This window comes from Chenopodium album, chromosome 21, assembly GCF_948465745.1.
Source record: "Chenopodium album chromosome 21, dcCheAlbu1.1, whole genome shotgun sequence".
In the NCBI taxonomy this organism is placed as follows: Eukaryota; Viridiplantae; Streptophyta; class Magnoliopsida; order Caryophyllales; family Amaranthaceae; genus Chenopodium; species Chenopodium album.
In genome coordinates, this window is record NC_137854.1 from 40,560,985 (window position 1) to 40,580,748 (window position 19,764).

General features: G+C 33.7%; 3 protein-coding genes across 3 annotated transcripts; all 3 read left to right on the top strand.

The window, feature by feature from the left end:
• The first annotated feature begins 6,974 nt into the window (after positions 1-6,974).
• On the top strand, positions 6,975-8,998 carry LOC145601446 (ribonuclease 1-like). The gene is made up of 4 exons (XM_081657468.1): positions 6,975-7,077; positions 7,177-7,332; positions 7,661-7,853; positions 8,725-8,998. The coding sequence occupies exons 1-4, from the start codon at positions 6,985-6,987 to the stop codon at positions 8,946-8,948; spliced, it is 666 nt and encodes a 221-aa protein (XP_081513594.1). The 5' UTR covers positions 6,975-6,984; the 3' UTR covers positions 8,949-8,998.
• Positions 8,999-11,091: 2,093 nt separating this feature from the next.
• Positions 11,092-13,486, top strand: LOC145601248 (ribonuclease 1-like). The gene is made up of 3 exons (XM_081657222.1): positions 11,092-11,294; positions 11,652-11,810; positions 12,950-13,486. Exons 1-3 carry the CDS (start codon positions 11,148-11,150, stop codon positions 13,364-13,366), a joined length of 723 nt encoding a protein of 240 aa, XP_081513348.1. The 5' UTR covers positions 11,092-11,147; the 3' UTR covers positions 13,367-13,486.
• A 3,428-nt stretch (positions 13,487-16,914) lies between these two features.
• Positions 16,915-19,431, top strand: LOC145601253 (ribonuclease 1-like). The gene is made up of 3 exons (XM_081657227.1): positions 16,915-17,099; positions 17,222-17,377; positions 18,858-19,431. The coding sequence occupies exons 1-3, from the start codon at positions 16,989-16,991 to the stop codon at positions 19,281-19,283; spliced, it is 693 nt and encodes a 230-aa protein (XP_081513353.1). The 5' UTR covers positions 16,915-16,988; the 3' UTR covers positions 19,284-19,431.
• Positions 19,432-19,764: the final 333 nt, after the last annotated feature.

Sequence of the window (19,764 nt, forward strand, 5' to 3'; positions counted from 1 at the left end):
CAGAAATTATTCAAGTGTTAAAAATACAGGGAACAAATTTTATTGAATACTTGGGCCACTGATAACATATGGGCAAATTGGGCTAGAGAGAAAGTTTAAGGGCTTAAAGTTCTTCTGGCTAAACTAAAGGGCCCTAGTATCCTAATCTCCAACTAAAGATTGGCACATTTCCATTGCGATTCTTTATTTCAACTATTGTTCTTTAGGAATTTCAAGTCACATGGGTATTATTTATTTATTTTTTTTTTTTAACGGGAAGTACTAATATCATCAAATAATAGCCATATGACATCTACAATAATAAAGATCTGAACCACAGATTTAGACTAAAATATCATAACTTTTACAATCAAAATCATAACTAAGTTGCATATTTGGCATAGCTCATACTCCACCGCTTCAAGTTTGACGTGAGCAATGATTTTCGATGTCTTTGCATCTTTTCAAGTTGAGACCTTCGCAATCCGTGCTAATGTTTTAATTGACCAGTTGATGAAAAATTCCAAACCCATAGGAATCCAAATCACCTTCTCAATTATTATAAAAACCCTAAAAATAAAATTCTCAACCATGAATGAGAATCAAAATCCTAGAAAATTGGGACAAACCCAGAAAATTGGATCTCACAGATAGAGAAAACAAAATAAAACATAGTTATTAGGAAAATTTGTCAAAAAAAACCTTTTAAAAGCACCATTTTGCGAACATAAAACCTTTTAAAATCTTTTTAGTTAAAAAGAACCACCACGTTCATTTTTTTATGAGAGGAAACCTATTCCTCAATTACCCTCTAATGTACTTAATTAAACTCTAATTTCTTCTAATTAACCTCTAACCCACCAAATTACTTAATAAATTGATTTAATAATATACATAAAAAAAAAAAAAAACCACCACCCCCTCCTTAGCTTCTCCCTTTCCCCCTCCCCTTCCTCCTCCCATGGAATCAACCCTTTCCCCGCCGGACCCGCTGTTTGCCTGTTTGGATCCCCCCACCTTTGGCGACCTCCTTTACAACCAGACAAACCTCCCTTTCCCCCTAATCACAGCCCAACAACCATCTCCTTTATTTTGAAAAACCCTAGAAAATTGACTTGGGAAGGGGTTTTTAATTTTGTGCATCTTGCTTGTAATTGTTGCTTGTTTTGGCTTTGATAGTGTATATATGTGATGCTAGGGTGATTTAGAAGCAAATTGCAATTGATTTGGACTTGATTTGAGCATGTTAGAGTATATAAGATCCAAAAATTTGAAGGGAGGTGGTGGTCACCAACGTGGAGGGGAAAGGGACGGTCCTCCAACGGTGGAGGTAGGTCGCTGAAGGTAGGTCCGGTGGGTGAGGGGGTTGCTTCCAAGGGAGGGGGTAAGGGAGGAAGAAAGGAAAGGGTTGGTTGGTTGGTGGTTGGGGTGGTGGTTTTTTCATGTATAAATTAAATATAGTTATTAAGTAACTGGGTGTGTTAGAGGTTAATTAGAAGAAATGGGAGGAAATTAGAGTTTGATTAAGTTAATTAGAGGATGATTAAGGAAATAGGTTTCCTCTTGCAAAAAAGTTTATTTAGTGGTTTTTTTTATAGCCAAAAAGCTTTTAAAAGGTTAATTTTTTTTCCCGCAAAGTTGCGCTTGTAAAGGTCTTTTTGACAAATTTTCCTAGCTATTATTATTGTCACTTTCTATGGGAAATCAAACAAAATCTAAGTACTTCGTATCAAACTTCATTTTTTTTTATTAAGAAGATAGCTAAACGACACTTACATGTAATTCCTAAAAAATCAAGAATTCCAACATAATTACACACCTTAAAACTAAATTCATCGGAGATTTGATTAACAATCGCCTTAATAAAAAAACTTCATTTGAAGCAATACAATTTGTGAGTTCGCACTGATTCGGCTTGAAATCCACTGATGCATAGTCGTTTGAGTGAAAATACATATGTGGTCCTTTGGATTCTTGTAGAGATTATGAAACCCTAGATCTTCAATTCTCACCAAACAAACACAAAAAGAAAATAAACTCAAGAGAAAAATCATCACAAGGATGAGATCTGTTTATTGAATGCAATAATTGAACGGTTTTTGGGGCTTACCACCGGTAAACATACTAGTGGAAGCCCCTACAAAGATTCACAACTTAGACCAAGAGGAAAAGAGATGGTAGAGATGGAGAAAAAAAGGAGCAGAGAGAACAAAACCTTCAAAGAAATTGAAAAAACCTAGCAATGGAGGCTAGGAAAACCCTCCCAAAGGGGAAAACCTTAGAGAGAACCAAAAAAGTGAAAAACCCATCCCAAGAGAAAACCTAGAGGGAACAACTTCGTGTTGTTTAGGTAAACTTATCCAATTCTTGTTATTTATTTGTACTTAGACCCTTTTCTCTTTACTTAATTTCGTTGAAAAAATAATTTTTTTTTATTAAACTAGCTTTATTTTTCTGGAATTGAACTTATTTTTATTGAACTAACTTATTTAATATACTACCTCCGTGAATTTTTTTTTTTTTTTTCGAACAAAAGGATGCATTAATTAAGTTAAATGTTGGTTACAATCCATGATCACTGGGACATCACCAGTCAAATAAGTATTAGAGTTTGCAGAACATGAGTTCAAGTCTCTCTCAAAAGCAACAATACAAGATTCTGGTGGAGCAAACAAAATACAACATTCGTTCAAGCGATCCAGATTGGTTCGAGCATCCTTTGCAAGTACGTCAGCTACTGCATTTCCCTCTCGCTTCTCAAAGTGCATATCCACATGGAGGTCCATCCTTAGGTCCCTGCATTTTAGTAACATTGATGGTGCATTAGAGGTACAGTCAATGGACAAAATATCATCAATTGCACGTTTAGCATCTGAGCAGAGGATTGTATTTGTCCAGTTTCTTTGCTTAATCAGATTCAATCCCAGATAAATAGCTTTCATTTCGGCATCATAAGGCGAGGCTAAAAAGCCTCTCCAGCTTAGGCCGACAATCCAGTCACCAGACGAATTTCTGCACACAACAGCGCATCCAGCTTCTCTTGAGGAGATCAAGAAGGATGCATCACAGTTAACTTTGATGGAATTTGACGGAGGGGGAAGCCAGTGTAAAGGAGAGGGCTTTGGACTTTCAGAGCTACACTTTGTGGAAAAGAAGTACTCTGAAGCAGCCCATTTACACTGAGAGATTGCTGAAGAAATTGGAGGGCTAGAATTTGAGAAGTACCAAGCATTTCGCCTTAACCAAATGTGCCAAACAGCAAAGGTGAATACAACATTCCAAGGTATAGACCAAGTGGTCATGCTGCTAGACTTAAGGTTAGCTGATAGCCAGTCGATCCAACCATTGAGGGGGGTCACAATCTGGCAGGGCAAATGAGCCCAAAACTCTTTTGCTCGAACACAGTGAAAAAAGATATGGGCACAAGATTCTTCCTGGGATGGGCAGAAGAGGCAATTTGGGGGGATAGAATGGATTTTTTGGTGGAGGTTTTTTCTGTGGGGGATACGCTCCCAGGTTAAGAGCCACAAAAACGACTTTAATTTTGGGAGGGTGAGTGAGTGCCAAATCAGGGGCCAATGCATATTAGGGGCAAGGTTCGGGCTTGACTCTATGATTGCTAGCTTTGCTTTGTGAGAGTCGAAATTACCTTTGTAGGACCAAGAAGAGAAGTGAGAGTCAGTGTGGGAGACATTGAAAGTTGATTGAATTTGAGAGAAGGTATCATCAGAAATGGGAAAGGAGATTGCTGTCTCCATATGAGGTTTGGAACAATTGTTTATGGTGGACAAAGTGAGGGAGGAAGCGTTGGAGTTGAGCGGCCCAATGAAATACTCTCTAAGGGTCGTTCTTAACAACCACCTATCTTCCCATAGACTTATGGCACCCCCATCACCTACATCCCAAACAATACTGCTTTGGAAAAATTTCCAAACCTTCCCAATGCCCTTCCAGATGAACGATCCCTTGGTGAAAGGAGTTGGGTTGGTCTTATTCTCAATGTACACTTCTCTCAAAATTTCAGCAGCCCATCCTTTTTTATTATAAAGCTGCCAACAAAGTTTTGCAAGAGAAATGGTGTTGATATTTTCATGATTAAGGAAGCCCAGCCCACCCATTTCTTTCGGCCTACACACCTTGTCCCAAGAAACCCAAGTAAGGTTTTTTCTACTGTCAGAATTGCCCCAAAGAAAATTGGAACATATGGAGTCTAACTTTTTCCTCAAATATTGGGGGATCCACATGGTTTGCATGAAATACCTTGGGATTGCTTGGAGAGTGGATTGGATTAGGATTTGTCTCCCTGTTTTAGTTAGAGTTCTACTCTTCCAAGAAGCAAGTTTAGACCCTATCTTGTCCACAATGGATTGGAGGTTCCTTTTACTTGGTTTTTTTTTGGATAAAGGGAAGCCCAAGTACTTGCCAAGATCCGAAGTTGCGGTGACATTTAATTCTTGCTCAAACTCATCAATCATTGATTGGGGGGTGTTTGGAGAAAACAAAATCGAACTTTTTTGGTCGTTCATCTTTTGGCCGGAAAGATTAAAGAAGGAGTTTAGGGTGGTAGACAAAGAGTGAAGGGTTTTTTTATCAGTTTGGCCAAAAAGAAGGACATCATCCGCAAAAAGTAAGTGGGAAATTTGAGTTTTACCTCCTCTAAATCGGAAGGGGCTCCAATTTTTCTTATCACACTCATTATGGATTAACCTCGAAAGGTACTCCATACAAATAATGAAGAGGTAAGGGGAGAGAGGGTCCCCTTGGCGCAATCCTCTAGAAGGGGAAAAGGATCTAGATAGATTACCATTAATTAATATAGAGGATGAGACCGAAGAGACACAACTCATGATGAGATCGATTGAATCAAGAGAGAAGTTGAAAAAATGGAGGCAATGCTTGATGAAGGACCATTCTAGCCTATCATAGGCCTTTTCAAGGTCAATCTTGAGAGCAAAAACACCTTTTCTACCCCCCTTTTTTTTCCCATTGCATGAACAATCTCCGTAGCAATGATATAGTTAATCTCCGTGCCACGGCCCGGAAGAAAGCTATTTTGATTTGGAGAGATTATAGATTGAAGAGTGGGCCTTATTCTGTTCACCAAGATTTTTGCCACAAATTTGTAGCAACAATTGACAAGGCTTATGGGTCTAAAACTTGTGATTTGGGTCGGGTTTTGAATTTTTGGGATGAGACAAATTACCGTTTTATTAATTGACCGGGGGACACACTTATTTTGGAAGAAGGAAGAGATTAGGTGAAAACAATCAATTTGTACAATGTCCCAAAATTTGTGGAAGAAGATAGCATGGAACCCGTCTTCCCCCGGGGCCTTTAAGGGCCCAATAGAGAAGACGGCCTCTTTTAACTCAGCCAGGGTGGGTGGAAGAGAGCAATTAATTGCTCCAGAGGAGATGGAGGGAGTAGGAAGGGTGGAGTTTTCAGCGGTGAAGAGATTGGAGAAATGATTGGTGATGTGGTCATGAATTTGGTTAGGATCGGTGAGCCAATCCCCAACCTCGTTTTTTAGAGCAGAAATTTTGCTCCTTTTTTTACGGATTGTCGAGGTGAGATGAAAAAATTTAGTATTTTTATCCCCGTCAATAAGCCAATCCGTTCTTGCTCTAGTCGCCCAATAAACTTCTTCTTGGTCAAGAAGTCTATTAAGATCCTCTGTCAATGATCTTTCCAAGTCAAAAAGGAAAGGATTTAGAGGGTTGGTTTGGAAAGCCAATTGGGCTCCCTCAATCCTAGCCCTTAGCTTTTTGATTTGCTTCGGGAGAGAGGCGTAGGTTGAAGAGGCCCAATTGGAGATGGACCCAGCAAGATCATTGAGTTTAAATGGGAGGAAAGAAGGGACCTCCGTGAATTGTTATGTGCAACTTTGGGTATTATTTGTGAGATATAAAATATTCCAAAGTTGCACATAACATTTAACGGAGGTAGTATTATTACCATTTTAAGATGAAGTGAACGGAATCTTATAGGTGACAACTAACATCATAATTATGAAAGCCAATTTTTTACCAGTTTGTTAGACCTTAGACGGAAGGAAATTGGACGGAAATGAAATAAATGAAAATGAAATGAGTGACTCTTCCATTATATTCTTATTGCTCATCTTATTTCCAGAATTTTAATTATCTTTTGCTTCCAAATATGTTCTCAATCTTTTCTAATAATTTATTTCTATATCTACGTTATACATTTATACTACTCAATTTGATTTTGAATACAAATACTTATATAGCTAATTTCATTTTCCAATTGAGTAAACAAGTTTTTTCTACTCCATAAGGTACATCTAGATTCTAGACATACATTAGTCCAGTTGTAGATGATTAATAATGTCATGTAATCATTGATTTGATTGATCCGATTTGTAAACGTACATGTCATAAATTTCGTGAAACAAAAAAAAAAAAAAAACCTTCAACCAAAAGCGACTAATAGTAGAAGTACAAGTAGTTAAGCAACCCATATTATATGAAACAAGTGCGAAAACGATCACGTAGTTCAGACGAAAATCCAAAAAAAAAAAAAGACACAACTGTCTTGTATGTTTATTGCCGACTTTATCAATAGATTATAATGTGACAAATGACAATCATTTGAGCTTCAATTTTTATGCGTACACAAATTAAATGCAACAGATTATATTAGTGTATGTACAACACATGTATTGATTTTGAATTTTGATGCATATTCTCAAATTTTGCATTAATAAAAAGTAAGGTCCCCCTTAACATAATGTGAACATATTGACCTTTGATAATCCTAATAATATGAACATATTTTTTTGCATAAATAGCATATTCAGATTATCAACCAACGGATATTCTTCCATATATGTAATAATAATTATCTTCCTACCATAATCACTCATTCACTCTGTCTATATATATAAACTTAAGATACTTGTCCATAATTCACTATCATACATATTTTGACGGAACTTGATTTGCAATAATAATCCTCTCGCTCAAGAAAAAAAAACAGAGAAACATGAAAGCCTTTTACTACACTTTGGCAGTACAATTTCTGTTTGTAGTCTCAGCATTTTCTCAGGATTTTGACTTCTTTTACTTTGTTCAACAGGTTTGCTAGATTTTTTAATTTATTAATTTGATTTTTGGTTGATTTTTATTATATATAGAGATTAATAATTTGTATTGAATATTGATGATGGTTTTGTAGTGGCCTGGATCATACTGTGATACAGAGAAAAGTTGCTGCTATCCAAGTACAGGAAAACCAGAAGCAGATTTTGGCATTCATGGACTTTGGCCTAATTATAATGATGGTTCTTACCCTTCTAGCTGTGATCCTAGCAGCCAATTCGATCAATCTCAGGTACGTACGGTTTATAATTTGTGTTCGATTTGTAAATCGAACAAATATTGTCTATGAGTTACTCGTGTAGTCGTGTTACTTTAAATATAACAAGCCCGAGGGGTGAAAGTTATTAGTAACCCCGAGGGGTGGTTTTGTGTTTTGTTATAACTTGTTACACCACGACTTTTCCTATGAATGATGATGATAATTTCTTTAATGAATAAAATTAGTTTTAATCAGTAAACAATAACGACACATAACAAAACACTTGAATTTGTCGTAAGTATCACACTTGTTGATAAAACGGCGAAAAGTTAATTGAAGCTATGGGTTTAAAAATAAACAGGTATCAAATCTATTGAAGAGAATGAGAAGAGAATGGCCAACATTGGCATGTCCAAGTGGTGATGGATTGAAATTCTGGTCACATGAATGGGAAAAGCATGGGACTTGTTCTACCCTTGGACAACATGCCTACTTCCAAACTGCTCTTGACCTTAAAAATCAAGCTAATCTTCTCCAATCACTTACAACTGCAGGTAACTTTTTACTACTGTATTAACTTTAATATTTGTTGCTTTTTTCTTAGATTTAAGGCCTTTCTTTCATTTTTTTGGGAGCAATAAATGACCAAATATTATTGATGATATTGTTAATAAATAGGTTGTACGCAAATATTTTTCGACTTACACCAACTAACACGGAGTGGTACATTGTATAACTCCGTAACTTATTAAGGAAAACTAATCCTAATACATACTAGTAGTGTTAACTAATTTAGTACTCCGAAAAAAAAGAAAAAAATAAAAACTTTTGATACATCTTTAATGTCCATGTTCTTTTGTAATAAAATTTGATGCATTTTACTTAATTTTGAAGAAAAATCTCACTAATAATTTTCCTCCAAAAAAATAAAAATCATGAAAGATTATTCCTATAATTATTAAGATATGATAATTAATGAGGATTATTTCCTTTGACTTTTTTTTTTTAATTGCAATCATATAAGACAGTTTATGATTGTAATAAACAATAACTGCTCAATTGATATTTCCATAATCAATCAAATATAGTATGTAATCAACCTAATTTAAAGGCTATAATCAAGAAGATAATATTTTTTCCATAATTAACACATTGAAAATATTTATGATTGTCTATGAGATTTTATCTTCAACACTTTAAGCATAATAATACTTCCTTTGTTTTCAACTTTTTATCGATCGTGACATTTTAACTTATGATATAATTCTGTCATCATCTGGCTAATTTTTTTTTTTTTAAAAAAAATAGTAGAACAACTTAAAAATAGAAAGAGCACGTAACATAACTTCTTCTATTTTTTTTTTTTTTTTTTAATTTAAGGTTTTTTTTTTTTTTTTTTTAATTTTTTTTTTATTTGCGATGTAGGAATTGAGCCAAATGGAAACTCGTACACATTAGAAAGCATAAAGGATGCAATTAAACAAGGTGTTGGACTTACACCTTTTGTGGAGTGCAATGATGATACATCCGGCAATAGTCAACTATACCAGATTTACCTTTGCGTTGACAATTCTGCATCTAACCTTATTGAGTGTCCTACTTTCCCTCATGGCAAATGTGGTTCTCAAATTGAATTTCCATCCTTTTGATTTTGTAATCAAGTTAATGATTTAGGGCATCAAAAGACCTTTGATGTTTGTCACAAATATTTGTACTATCATTATTTCTTGAATAAGAATTCTTAATTTCTTATACTCTTTTTTTTTTTTTTTTCTATATTAAATAATGATAAATTTTATTATCTTATTGTGCGGGAGTTATATCTAATTAATCACCGATACGGTTACAAGTTACAACCCATACTTGAATTGTAAGTGGAATTCTGACCATAGTTATATATCAAATACAAATTATGACCATAAATAAATTTCTTTGGGCAATATTGACAATTTGACATTTCGTATTTTGAAAACACAAATCAAAATGAATTGTCTAATTAATAAAACCTTGCATAACAATTTCTCCCTCTTAATATAAACTTCCTCTGTTTTTTTATACTTGCAACACACTTTTTATCACGCTTATTGATGAGGTGATTAAACTAGGTAAACAAATAAATTAAGCTATGAAATTTAAACTGTAGCAACTTAATCTAATATCTTCCTTAACACATGCGTGTCTAAGGGGTGTGTTGCAACTAAATAAAAACGGAGGAAGTAGGTACTAATACGTTATATGGTATTATGAATACAATCCAAATATACTAGGGGGCAATAACCGATATGTGCCAAAATAACACTAGCTTAGTGGTCTACTGGTTTAATTTAGTGAAACAACATAAATTGATCATGAAATAGTCCACAAGAAACGTATGTAATCTAATAAGCATGGATGACGTACAAGAGCCAACTAGCCAAGTGGTCAATTTAGTTAAAATTGATACAACTAACTCAACTAAAATATGACTTTGAGCCTTAAACTGTGGACCAAATTTGAACAATAATTTCGGTTCATAAGAATATCAAAATGAATAATATTGACACATATTGCATATAAGTACATCATTTTGTTGCTGATAAGGAATTACATACTACGTAATACAATGTTATTATTGTTGGTTTAGCTAGCAATCTTGGCTTTGTTATTACTTATTGTATATCCCGCATTCTGTCCATAAAGAAATGACTTTCAAGCATCAATAACACTTTCCCATAACTTAGCTTGCTTTTTTCCTTGCTAAATTCTCTACGTTTACACCATCAAGCCCACATAGATTTTGTATCACTAATTTCTCCCTTACCTTGGCTGTTTATACTTATCTTGGAAGTACGTAGTCCTAGTATCATATATGAAAAGTATGTGCACAAATTCTACTTTCGGGCTTGAAATGTGAATGCAACATTAGATTTCTTAAGGCAGGTGGATGCTGGGAATGAGATTATTTAACTTGTGATCTTATTGTCACGCTGACTCTAATACCATATTAAAGGATCAATTTTTTTTTTTTTGATGCAAATATTAAAGGATCAATTTGAATAATTTTTGTTTTATACTATTTTATCATATTTATATACTACGTATTACGCTGCATGTTGCATTTAATTAGAGATTAGTTATATTGAATTTTGTGAATCAAAATACTAGCATATAACATCCTTCACTAATTAGATAAGTTTAATTTACAAATTAAACTCATAGTCTCATAAAGTAGTGTAATAATGAAGAGATAAAATGAAACGTAAGCACTATCCGTTAAGGCAGAAGCAACTTCGAACCCCATTAATTCGGATGTATTATTAGGGACGGAGTCATAGAAACTGTGTATCGAGTTTTAATTAACAATCTAGTCACACAACCCCGATTACATAATCCCGATTTAATTGGATCTTGATGAGTAAGAAACTTCATGAACGTGCCCTAGTAATGACACAATTCTTTACTTAGCAAAATCATCTGCTAATCAGCTAATCTAATATATATTCTAATTATGATCTAATCGCATTCATAATTAATCAAGCACGACCACACCTCATCCTCGTACCCTTAATTTAATATTACCAAACATTAATTTATAATTTTGGTGACAAAATTAATAAGCTTAAGAACGAAGTATGAACACGCAAGAGTAGGTTGTAATTACATTAAAATTCGTTAATTTGGCATGATAACGTGCAATTGGCTCATGGGATATGCCAAGCTATTTCATGTTGGATATTCCGTTACGTAAACTCTATATAAAAATTAAGTTACTAGAATTTATTTATATAAATACTATTAAACTCTATCTATGAACTCATTAAAACTCATCACATTTCAATTGTAACACACAAAAAAGATAGCAAGAAAATATGGGGAAAGTTTCAATGATGATCAAGCTTTTGGTTGTTTTATGTTTAGTTGGTGATGCTTTGTGTAAGAGCAAAAAACCTCATCACAACCCTGATCACCCTGACCATACAAGTTCTACTTTTGATTTTTTCTACTTTGTGCAACAGGTAAATTTCGCAATATATACCTCCTCCCCTCTTATAATTTTCGTCTTAGAAAAAAAATGCAAATACTTTGTATTTTCCTATATTTTATCACCTTTATTATCCTGATTTACTATTTTATTATCCTTGTTATAAAATATAAATTATCTAACACACAGACAATACAATTGTTCTCCAACTCACATCATATGTACACTAAAATATGGTAAATTAAGAGGGTAAATATTTTTTAATGTTGCACATAAAAAATATTTATATATGTATATTGTTAGGATGGATGATAAATGGTGATGCTATTTAATTTGAGCATGATTAATTTATGAAAAGACTAATTAATTAAATTATGTGAAAATGATGCAGTGGCCAGGAGCATATTGTGATGCAAAAGGGAAAAAATGTTGTTTTCCTGGAAGTGGGAAGCCAACAACAGATTTCTCAATTCATGGCCTTTGGCCTAATTACAATGATGGTGGTTACCCCTCCAACTGTGATAACACTAAACCTTTTGATGAATCTGAGGTATTCTCCATGCCTAGTTTTTATTTGCAACGCGTTAACTATTACACGTTGCACTTTTAAAAATAAAGGAAGTACGTATTAAATGGAAATTTTCTATGACAAACCTGCGTATACATATGACTACATATGTATGGCGTGCAACACCTATCCTATAAAATTTTATGATCATTGTAAATTATTATAAAGGGGATGAATTTCTTCCACTTTTTTCCTTTGAAAAAAAAAAAAAACACTTTTCAATTTTGAGTTCCAAATAAAAAAGGTTGGGGAGGGGAATTTTGTGTTTGAGATAGTATTAAAGGCAGAATTGTTGGTTAAATTCTTAAAAATATACGAAATTGTTGTTTATATTTGAAATTGACTTGAAAGTTAATGCGTGATGTTTTCCTCCATCTGAAGATAACAAAAGTATACAAGTACGTACGTTAGTACTTAATTAGTTGAATCTTAGTTTAAATGTTTCTTAGGTGCTAATCAAGTGCCAGATTGTCGCTTGTGCAAGACTTTCCTGGGTAATAAGTCCTAACAATGAAGTGAAAGAACAAGCATGACAAGCTTATTAAAAAAATATTAAAATTAATTCTCCAATTCACTTATTATTGTCTCCTGCGTCTCTAATCGTTTGTTCTATCTTTGCTTTTAAAGTCAAACTTTATCAACTTTGAATGTGAATTATATAGTACAGTACTTCCTAAGTGATAAACATGAAAAATAAAGCAAACAGTGCAAATAATAAAGGATTCCGATATAGTGTTACAATATGACTTTTGTAAACCTGTATAGTTGACCAATTATCTAGCGTCACAAAAAAATAATATTATCTTTACTATGACAACAACAAAGTTTATTTTTGTCGCCTAATTAAACAAATTAAATCCAGTCCGTTTTGTGTGTGGCTAGTCACACCATGTGGCCACCTATAAACGAACAAAGTAACCCATATAACACTGACCAAGTAACCCCTTTAATATTGACTGAGTGATCCTTATAACAGTAATCGAGTAATCTTATAACACTGATTAAGTAACCCCTATCATACTAATGAAGTAATCCTTATTACACGGTGTGGCCAGCCACACATAAGACTTTGTGAATTAAAGCATAGGTACTTAATTTTCACTAAACTTACAACTGTGCAGATAGAAGAGCTCGAGAGCAGGCTCGAAACGGAGTGGCCATCACTAGCATGCCCTAACGTAGGAACAAAGTTTTGGGCACATGAATGGAACAAACACGGTACATGCTCATCATTCTCTACCCAACAAGAGTACTTCCAAGCTGGTCTAGACCTTAAGGACAAAACCAACCTTCTCCAAGCCCTTAAGGATGCCAATATCGAACCCAACGATGAGTTCTACAACGTCGAGGACATGAAGGAGGCCATCAAGGAGAAGATCGGATTCTACCCTTGGATCGAGTGTAACCATGATTCCGAAGGAAATAGCCAGCTTTACCAAGTGTACATTTGTGTAGATACTAATGGAAAGGACCTTATCAAATGTCCTGTGCTTCCTAGTGGTAATTGTGCCTCTAGAGTACAGTTTCCTAAATTTTAAGGTAGCTAAATTAGTAATTAAGTGATTATGTCTAATCTTGAATTTGGTGAATCATATTCTTCACCATTCACACAATTCAGACATTTGTAACTTCACATTATTGATTGTTTGAACGATTTAAACATCATTATTGAATAACACATTGTTAAGTTTCTTTCTAATCTTGTTGGAAATTTCAAATGGACTTCATATTATTTAGGAAAAATTCACAAATATTTAGTGACTAATGACAAAAATAAGGATACTCTTCATAGTTAACAATATTTTGGTCTTTTTTCCTAAAAAAAAAAAAAAACAATATTTTGGTCTATTCATTAGCATAGTAAATACCACAAAAATACTAATGCATCAATTTTACTTTTTTTTTTTTTTAAAAAGATCGTGGGTCTACCTAACCTAGTCCTCAAGGCCCATGGGTCCATGCCGTATTTGGGCCTTGAGTTCCGCCCAGCTAACTCATTGATGGTGGGCCTGGATGTGGGTTGTTCCTAGTCAACCTTGAAGCCCATGGGCTTGACTCGGGCCAACCTTACCCAAAGCCACTTTTACATACATCAGTTTGATTTTCTTCTTCTTTTGTTTAAACTTTAAAGTTTGATTTTGTGGAATAATTAAAGTTTGAGGGTGACCGACACTTAATATAAAGAATTCTTGAGTCCCAGACAGGAGTTCATGCTTGGAATTATTGCTGCACGTGGTGCCATTTTACTGCCTTATCTGATTTTTTAGTTAATCTAGATTTTTTTACTCATTTTGACCTTATATATATGCATATAATTACTCCTTAAAGTATGCTTTGAAAAAAAAAAAAAATTACTCGTTAAAGTATCTGTTTTACTCTTCTTTTTTTTTTTTTTTAAGGTTGCCCACCCGGTTCACCGGAGCTTAGCTCCGACTACATCCGGATCCGACTCGGGTAGCACACCTAGCTTATGGTGGGTGAGTCTCCCAACAAGAGCATCTGCATACGGTGAGGCTCAAACCCGAGACCTCCCTTAAGCGACATCAAGTTGCTTACCACTTGAGCCAACTCTTGTTGGTCTAAAATGTTCTCCGCAAGATTTGAACATGCAATCTCTAATTCTAAAGTTGAGCATCTTACCACCAAGCTATAGAATATTTCATATATCTGTTTTACTCATCCGACTATTTTTACCTCAGCTTACTTAATTACTCTGTAATAAGATGTTACAAATTAACAAAATTTACGTAGTATATACTATATAGTTGAATAATTCCAAGTAAATACTCCGTACTTAATTTTATCAATAATATCATCTTTGCAATATTTGTTCTTTCTTAAGTATATTTTGAAAAGAAGTGTAAGGATAGATCACATGATCTAAAATATTTTGGGATTCATTCATGGTATGGTATGGTATGTAGATAACATTAGAGAAGTAAAATTGAATGGGAAAAAATTGGTTGGTGGTAAACTGCTGACTTATGTGTCAGTTACCATACCAATAATATTGTCTTATAGTAAATGATCTGCAATCAGATCACATGAAAAATAGACGTAATACTCAGAAATTAATTAGGATAAATGATGTGTAAATATATGGTGTGTATGTAGAAGCCAAAGGGAGACACTGCACACCTTTCTGGTTACCGATAACATGTGCAACTATGTGGTCTATGTCACAACCATTGAACTTATAAGCTCTTTCATGTGGGGATGGGCCCGTTAAGTGACCTCCCATGTTATAGTATAAATTCGCCTATACCCTTATCTATCCCAAATAAATAAATTGGTTCAAGTGACTTCTAGTAGAATTTGAATTTTAGATTGAAGATTTCACGTCTAGTAATTAGGTATGAGTCAGTTTTATCATGTCGAGTAATACGACAATATATAGATCCATCTCCTGTCCCCTCCCCTTTCAGGGAGAGGGTCTTTATCAAGTCGCTTGAATGGTACATATGATGCAGGGTGTGGGTGGTCAGATAATGGAACTCATCACTATACAAAGATAAAATTGTGTAGTAGTGAGTATACAAAGTGAGATTAAGGGTCTGTTCATTTCAGCTTAATTTCAGTTCAATTCAATTCAGTTCAGCTCCAATCAGTTTAGTTTAGTTCAGTTCAGTTTCTAATTTCCTTCTCTCATAATTATCCAGTTTAGTTTAGTTTAGCTCCAATCAGTTCAGTTCAACTCATTTTCGTTTATGTAAACAGGCCCTAATAGCTTGCCACGCATCAATAATGGTAATAATACATACGTACTCGTACATATTAGTAGTTATAATTGCTTGATATTATTATGTTCATTAAAAGAAAAGGCTTCTCATTAACTTTTAAGGCACATATTAAAGTGACCATGTGCGGATGTGTTTAGTATATTTTCCTTTTTGTAGTTTTATTCCTAGCAAAAGTATATACTTACTACTGTACTACTTCGTATTATCATGAAACTACTTACTCCGTACTATACTTTTAAGTAACATGAAAAACATTATTAGTATGTAAGAAAACTTGTTTTTAAAAGAACATTAACAAACTCAAGTTCAACTCAACTTGAAAGAATTACTATTCAATTTAAAAGAAGAAAAATTATTATCAATCAATATTATGGAGAACCAGTTTTAATTTTCAAGGCTGATGCAGTATATAATCCAATACAACTTCTAAATTTCTAATAGTCCTTATTGTTGTAAAGTTCTCTACAAATAATAATCAAATTCAAACCTTGCACTTGATTGATCGGTTAATTATTTCCATTTTAAGCATATTAAACGAGCTGTTAATTCGGTCGCCCATATGGTTGCTAGGTGGGCTACAGATGCTAGCTCAAAATTCATATGTATGAACACTTTTCCCCAAAGCCTTCAAATGTTGGTGAAAGTTTTCTAATATAAGTATGCTTGCTTGGTTTCAAAAAAAAAATAATAATAAAATTATTGATCGGTTAAAGGATCCTCACAATTTCATAGTGTCACACCTAACTAGCTTAAAGAAAATTTCCAAACCTGGCCTCTCAATGAATACATCCCCTTCACGCATTTCAATACTATTTATCTGTTAATAACGATGAAATATTTATTTCTTAATGAAATTAAAACGAAGAAGTTATAAGTTTAAAAGAATACATTCAATTTACTTGATCTTCACTAATAATATAGGAAATACGTTATCAAAGCCGACCTCTATTTGAAATTATTTAAAATTTTTAAACCTTATTAGACCTTTTTTTAGTTATAAATTAAACTTGTGTAATCCTTAAAAACTAATTGAATATGGATAAGGAATATGTTATCTTAAAGCAAATAATGTAACATCCCTCTGTAATACGAATGCACACGTAAATACGGAGTATATTTGTTGCAACTACATCATTCCATGTGATTGTTTCCAAAATTATTTGCGCCATTTAAGTGAAAAAAAATAAAAATATCAAAGCAACAGAATAAAAGCAGAAAAAGGTTACAAAATGGCAGTGTCTTTTTCCCTCTTCACATCCACATACTATTATTATCATTATTCTTATTACTATTATTATAATAATTGTATTTTAATATTGGACCAACTATTATAAATAAGGCCTTCAACCCATTTACTATCTTCATAATATATCCAACTCTCCCAACTAACACAAGATCCAATTTGAGTAAGTGAGTGAGAATGGGAAAATGGGGAAGTTCTTTGTTAATCAAACTTAGTGTAATGCTAAGTTTATCTGTTGTTGCTCTTGCTAACAATGGTGATTTTCATTTGTTCTACTTTGTGCAACAGGTAAATAATTTCTTTATTATTTCACTGTCTAGCTACTCGTCGTGTCCAGATTTAGTTGTTACATTTTTAGTTTTTTACTAGTTAGTTCAAAGTACACTATTAACATGACTATTATTGTGCAGTGGTTAGGATCGTACTGCGACCAACACGGCGAAAGATGTTGTTTCCCAGATTCAGGAAAACCAGCAGCAGAGTTTTCAATTTATGGGCTTTGGCCTTACTACAATGACGGTAGTTTTCCCTACAATTGTGGTGGCGGCAATTTTAATGAAGCTCTGGTATTTTTCTCCTCTTTTTTTCTTGATCTAATTTTAATTACTTGTGCAAATTCATACTCTGTATGAAAAGTTGTATGAATTTAGTAGCGTAATGATAAACTGTTGCGATTATTATGAAACGGAAGAATCAAGATCACACATAATTAGACAGAAACTAAAAACCAAAACAGAGTTGTATATTTATTTTTAATTTTTGAAGGTTCCGTTTAATTAGTTAGTGAAAAAACCTTTACAGATTGTGTACTAATTATTGTTGTTGATGAAGCTCTTATTTTAATAATTTAACTTTAATTTATAAATTATCATTAGTTAAAAAGACAGAAAATAATCAAGATTAGTTCTTTTCCCGCTTTACTACTTTTTGATCATAAGTTAAAGATTCTGAACTAAGCTAATATAAAATTATTGGCTCTTATCTAAAATTCTAAACCGATCTGAATTTAATTCGTAATTTGTACTTATATAGTTTAAAATGTTCTCTAAAGCCGTATGTTGAATTTGTTTGAAATTATCGGCATAATCTAAATTTATTTGAACTTAATTCGGGTTAAAAATTATAATAGTGCCAAACACAAGACCATGTTCAACGCCAAGGCCGGTGGGTTGGATGAACCTTGACTCATAGTCCGATTAACCCGGGACAACAGTCAATACAAATAATAGTTCACATTTAAATAAATTATCTTCTTAATCTTCTGATAATTCCTTTTAAGGACCAATAATTGTTTTTTTTTTTTTTTTTTGGTGAAGAGGACCAATAATTGTTAAATGTAATTAGATATAATGTTCCTTGGTAACATCAAAGGTACGGAGTATTAATGAATTGCAACAACAGTCAACAACTCAGCACTAAAGCCAACATTAATTTCTTTTGTTGCAGTAACATACAGTAATTAATCTGGTGTTACACTAGTATTATTGCAACAAATAGGAAATGTCAGATCACCGTTTTCTTGTAACATGTATGATATGAAATGTGGATTTTAGTGGGATGATTTAAAAGAGGGATTTGGGCCATTTGGGAGCTTATAAGATAGCGACTTTCTAACGAGGAAATAGACTTCATAAAACTAGCCCGTATAGTCGTTCTTGCTCATTCTACCAAATCTAGACCATATTCAAAATTGACCTTAGGAATTAAACTCGATTTTGACACCATCTAATTTTGATTTTTATTGAAGTTGATTGATATTGAGTTATCATGATAAACTAATTGTGAATAAACCTAATTGAATCGACATGATGGTCTAGACCTAATTTAATGATAATTGCTCGATTATAACACGAACTGATTAAGGGTTTGATTGATTGATATAACATGAACTAAATGAGTTGTAGCTCCTAGTTCATAAGTGGTTTTGTTTCATAATATTGATCCGAGCTAGGGAGGCAATGTCGGTGATTGTAAACTTGTTCATAACATTCCCGTATTCCTTTTATTACTCTTTTGATTGTTAACTAAGATCATTAATTTATGTAGCTTAAACCAATGCAAGCCAACCTAAGGAAGGAGTGGCCATCATTTACATGCCCACAAATCGGTAGAAAGTTTTGGGTTCATGAATGGAACAAACACGGTACATGCTCGAAATCAGTCCTAGGTGAAGTTGCCTACTTCAAAGCCGCTTTGGCCCTTAAGAATAGGGTGAATATCCTCCAAGCCCTCACAAGCGCCGGGATTCGACCAAACAACCAGATGTACCCTCTCAAGGCCGTAAAGAAGGCGATTGCTCGGGCAACAGGATTCCATCCTTGGGTTGTTTGTAACAGCAATTCTCAAGGGGTTAGCCAGATTTGGCAAGTTTCTATGTGTGTGGATAGAACTGGCACTAGACTCATCAACTGCCCCTTCGTTCCTAAGGGGCAGGGTGATTGTGGGTCTCAAATTAAGTTTCCTTCTTACTAAATATAGAAAGGCCTAGCTAATGAATGTGGTATGTTGAAGAAAATTTCATGTAGCGTGCCATTTTTAGTGCTCGCTTATGCTATGTACTTATGCTATAGGCTTGTAGCTTCTTTCGACTAAGAGACTATTTAAAAGTGCCTATTAAGTATCGAGCTATTCCTTTTTTTATTATTAGTCGCAATTTAATGGAAAATTGACCATATAAACATCTTATGACTATGATATCCTTACATAGTTCATTAGTTTCACATACTTATAATACTTACTAACTCAAGGCTAATGCATGCTCATCATAGAGCTCATTTCAAGTCTTAAAAGAGCAAATTATGCAAATCAAGGTTGCTTAAATGTACAATAGACAAAAATTAGGATTTATAAACTTAATACTCAAGTTTACACATAATATAACTACAGTTGACAACCAAAAAATTTTGAAATCCAAAAACAAAAATATTACTTGTATTGATTTAAACATTTGAAG

What these genes read in the sequence shown, in the direction of transcription:
- LOC145601446 (XM_081657468.1), top strand. Translation starts at nt 6,985, where the DNA reads ATGAAAGCCTTTTACTACACTTTGGCAGTACAATTTCTGTTTGTAGTC. An exon ending in TCTTTTACTTTGTTCAACAG is followed by an intron (nt 7,078 to 7,176) that starts GTTTGCTAGATT and finishes ATGGTTTTGTAG; the next exon opens with TGGCCTGGATCATACTGTGA. An exon ending in CCAATCACTTACAACTGCAG is followed by an intron (nt 7,854 to 8,724) that starts GTAACTTTTTAC and finishes TTTGCGATGTAG; the next exon opens with GAATTGAGCCAAATGGAAAC.
- LOC145601248 (XM_081657222.1), top strand. Translation starts at nt 11,148, where the DNA reads ATGGGGAAAGTTTCAATGATGATCAAGCTTTTGGTTGTTTTATGTTTA. An exon ending in TTTTCTACTTTGTGCAACAG is followed by an intron (nt 11,295 to 11,651) that starts GTAAATTTCGCA and finishes AAAATGATGCAG; the next exon opens with TGGCCAGGAGCATATTGTGA. An exon ending in AACCTTTTGATGAATCTGAG is followed by an intron (nt 11,811 to 12,949) that starts GTATTCTCCATG and finishes ACAACTGTGCAG; the next exon opens with ATAGAAGAGCTCGAGAGCAG.
- LOC145601253 (XM_081657227.1), top strand. Translation starts at nt 16,989, where the DNA reads ATGGGAAAATGGGGAAGTTCTTTGTTAATCAAACTTAGTGTAATGCTA. An exon ending in TGTTCTACTTTGTGCAACAG is followed by an intron (nt 17,100 to 17,221) that starts GTAAATAATTTC and finishes ATTATTGTGCAG; the next exon opens with TGGTTAGGATCGTACTGCGA. An exon ending in GCAATTTTAATGAAGCTCTG is followed by an intron (nt 17,378 to 18,857) that starts GTATTTTTCTCC and finishes TAATTTATGTAG; the next exon opens with CTTAAACCAATGCAAGCCAA.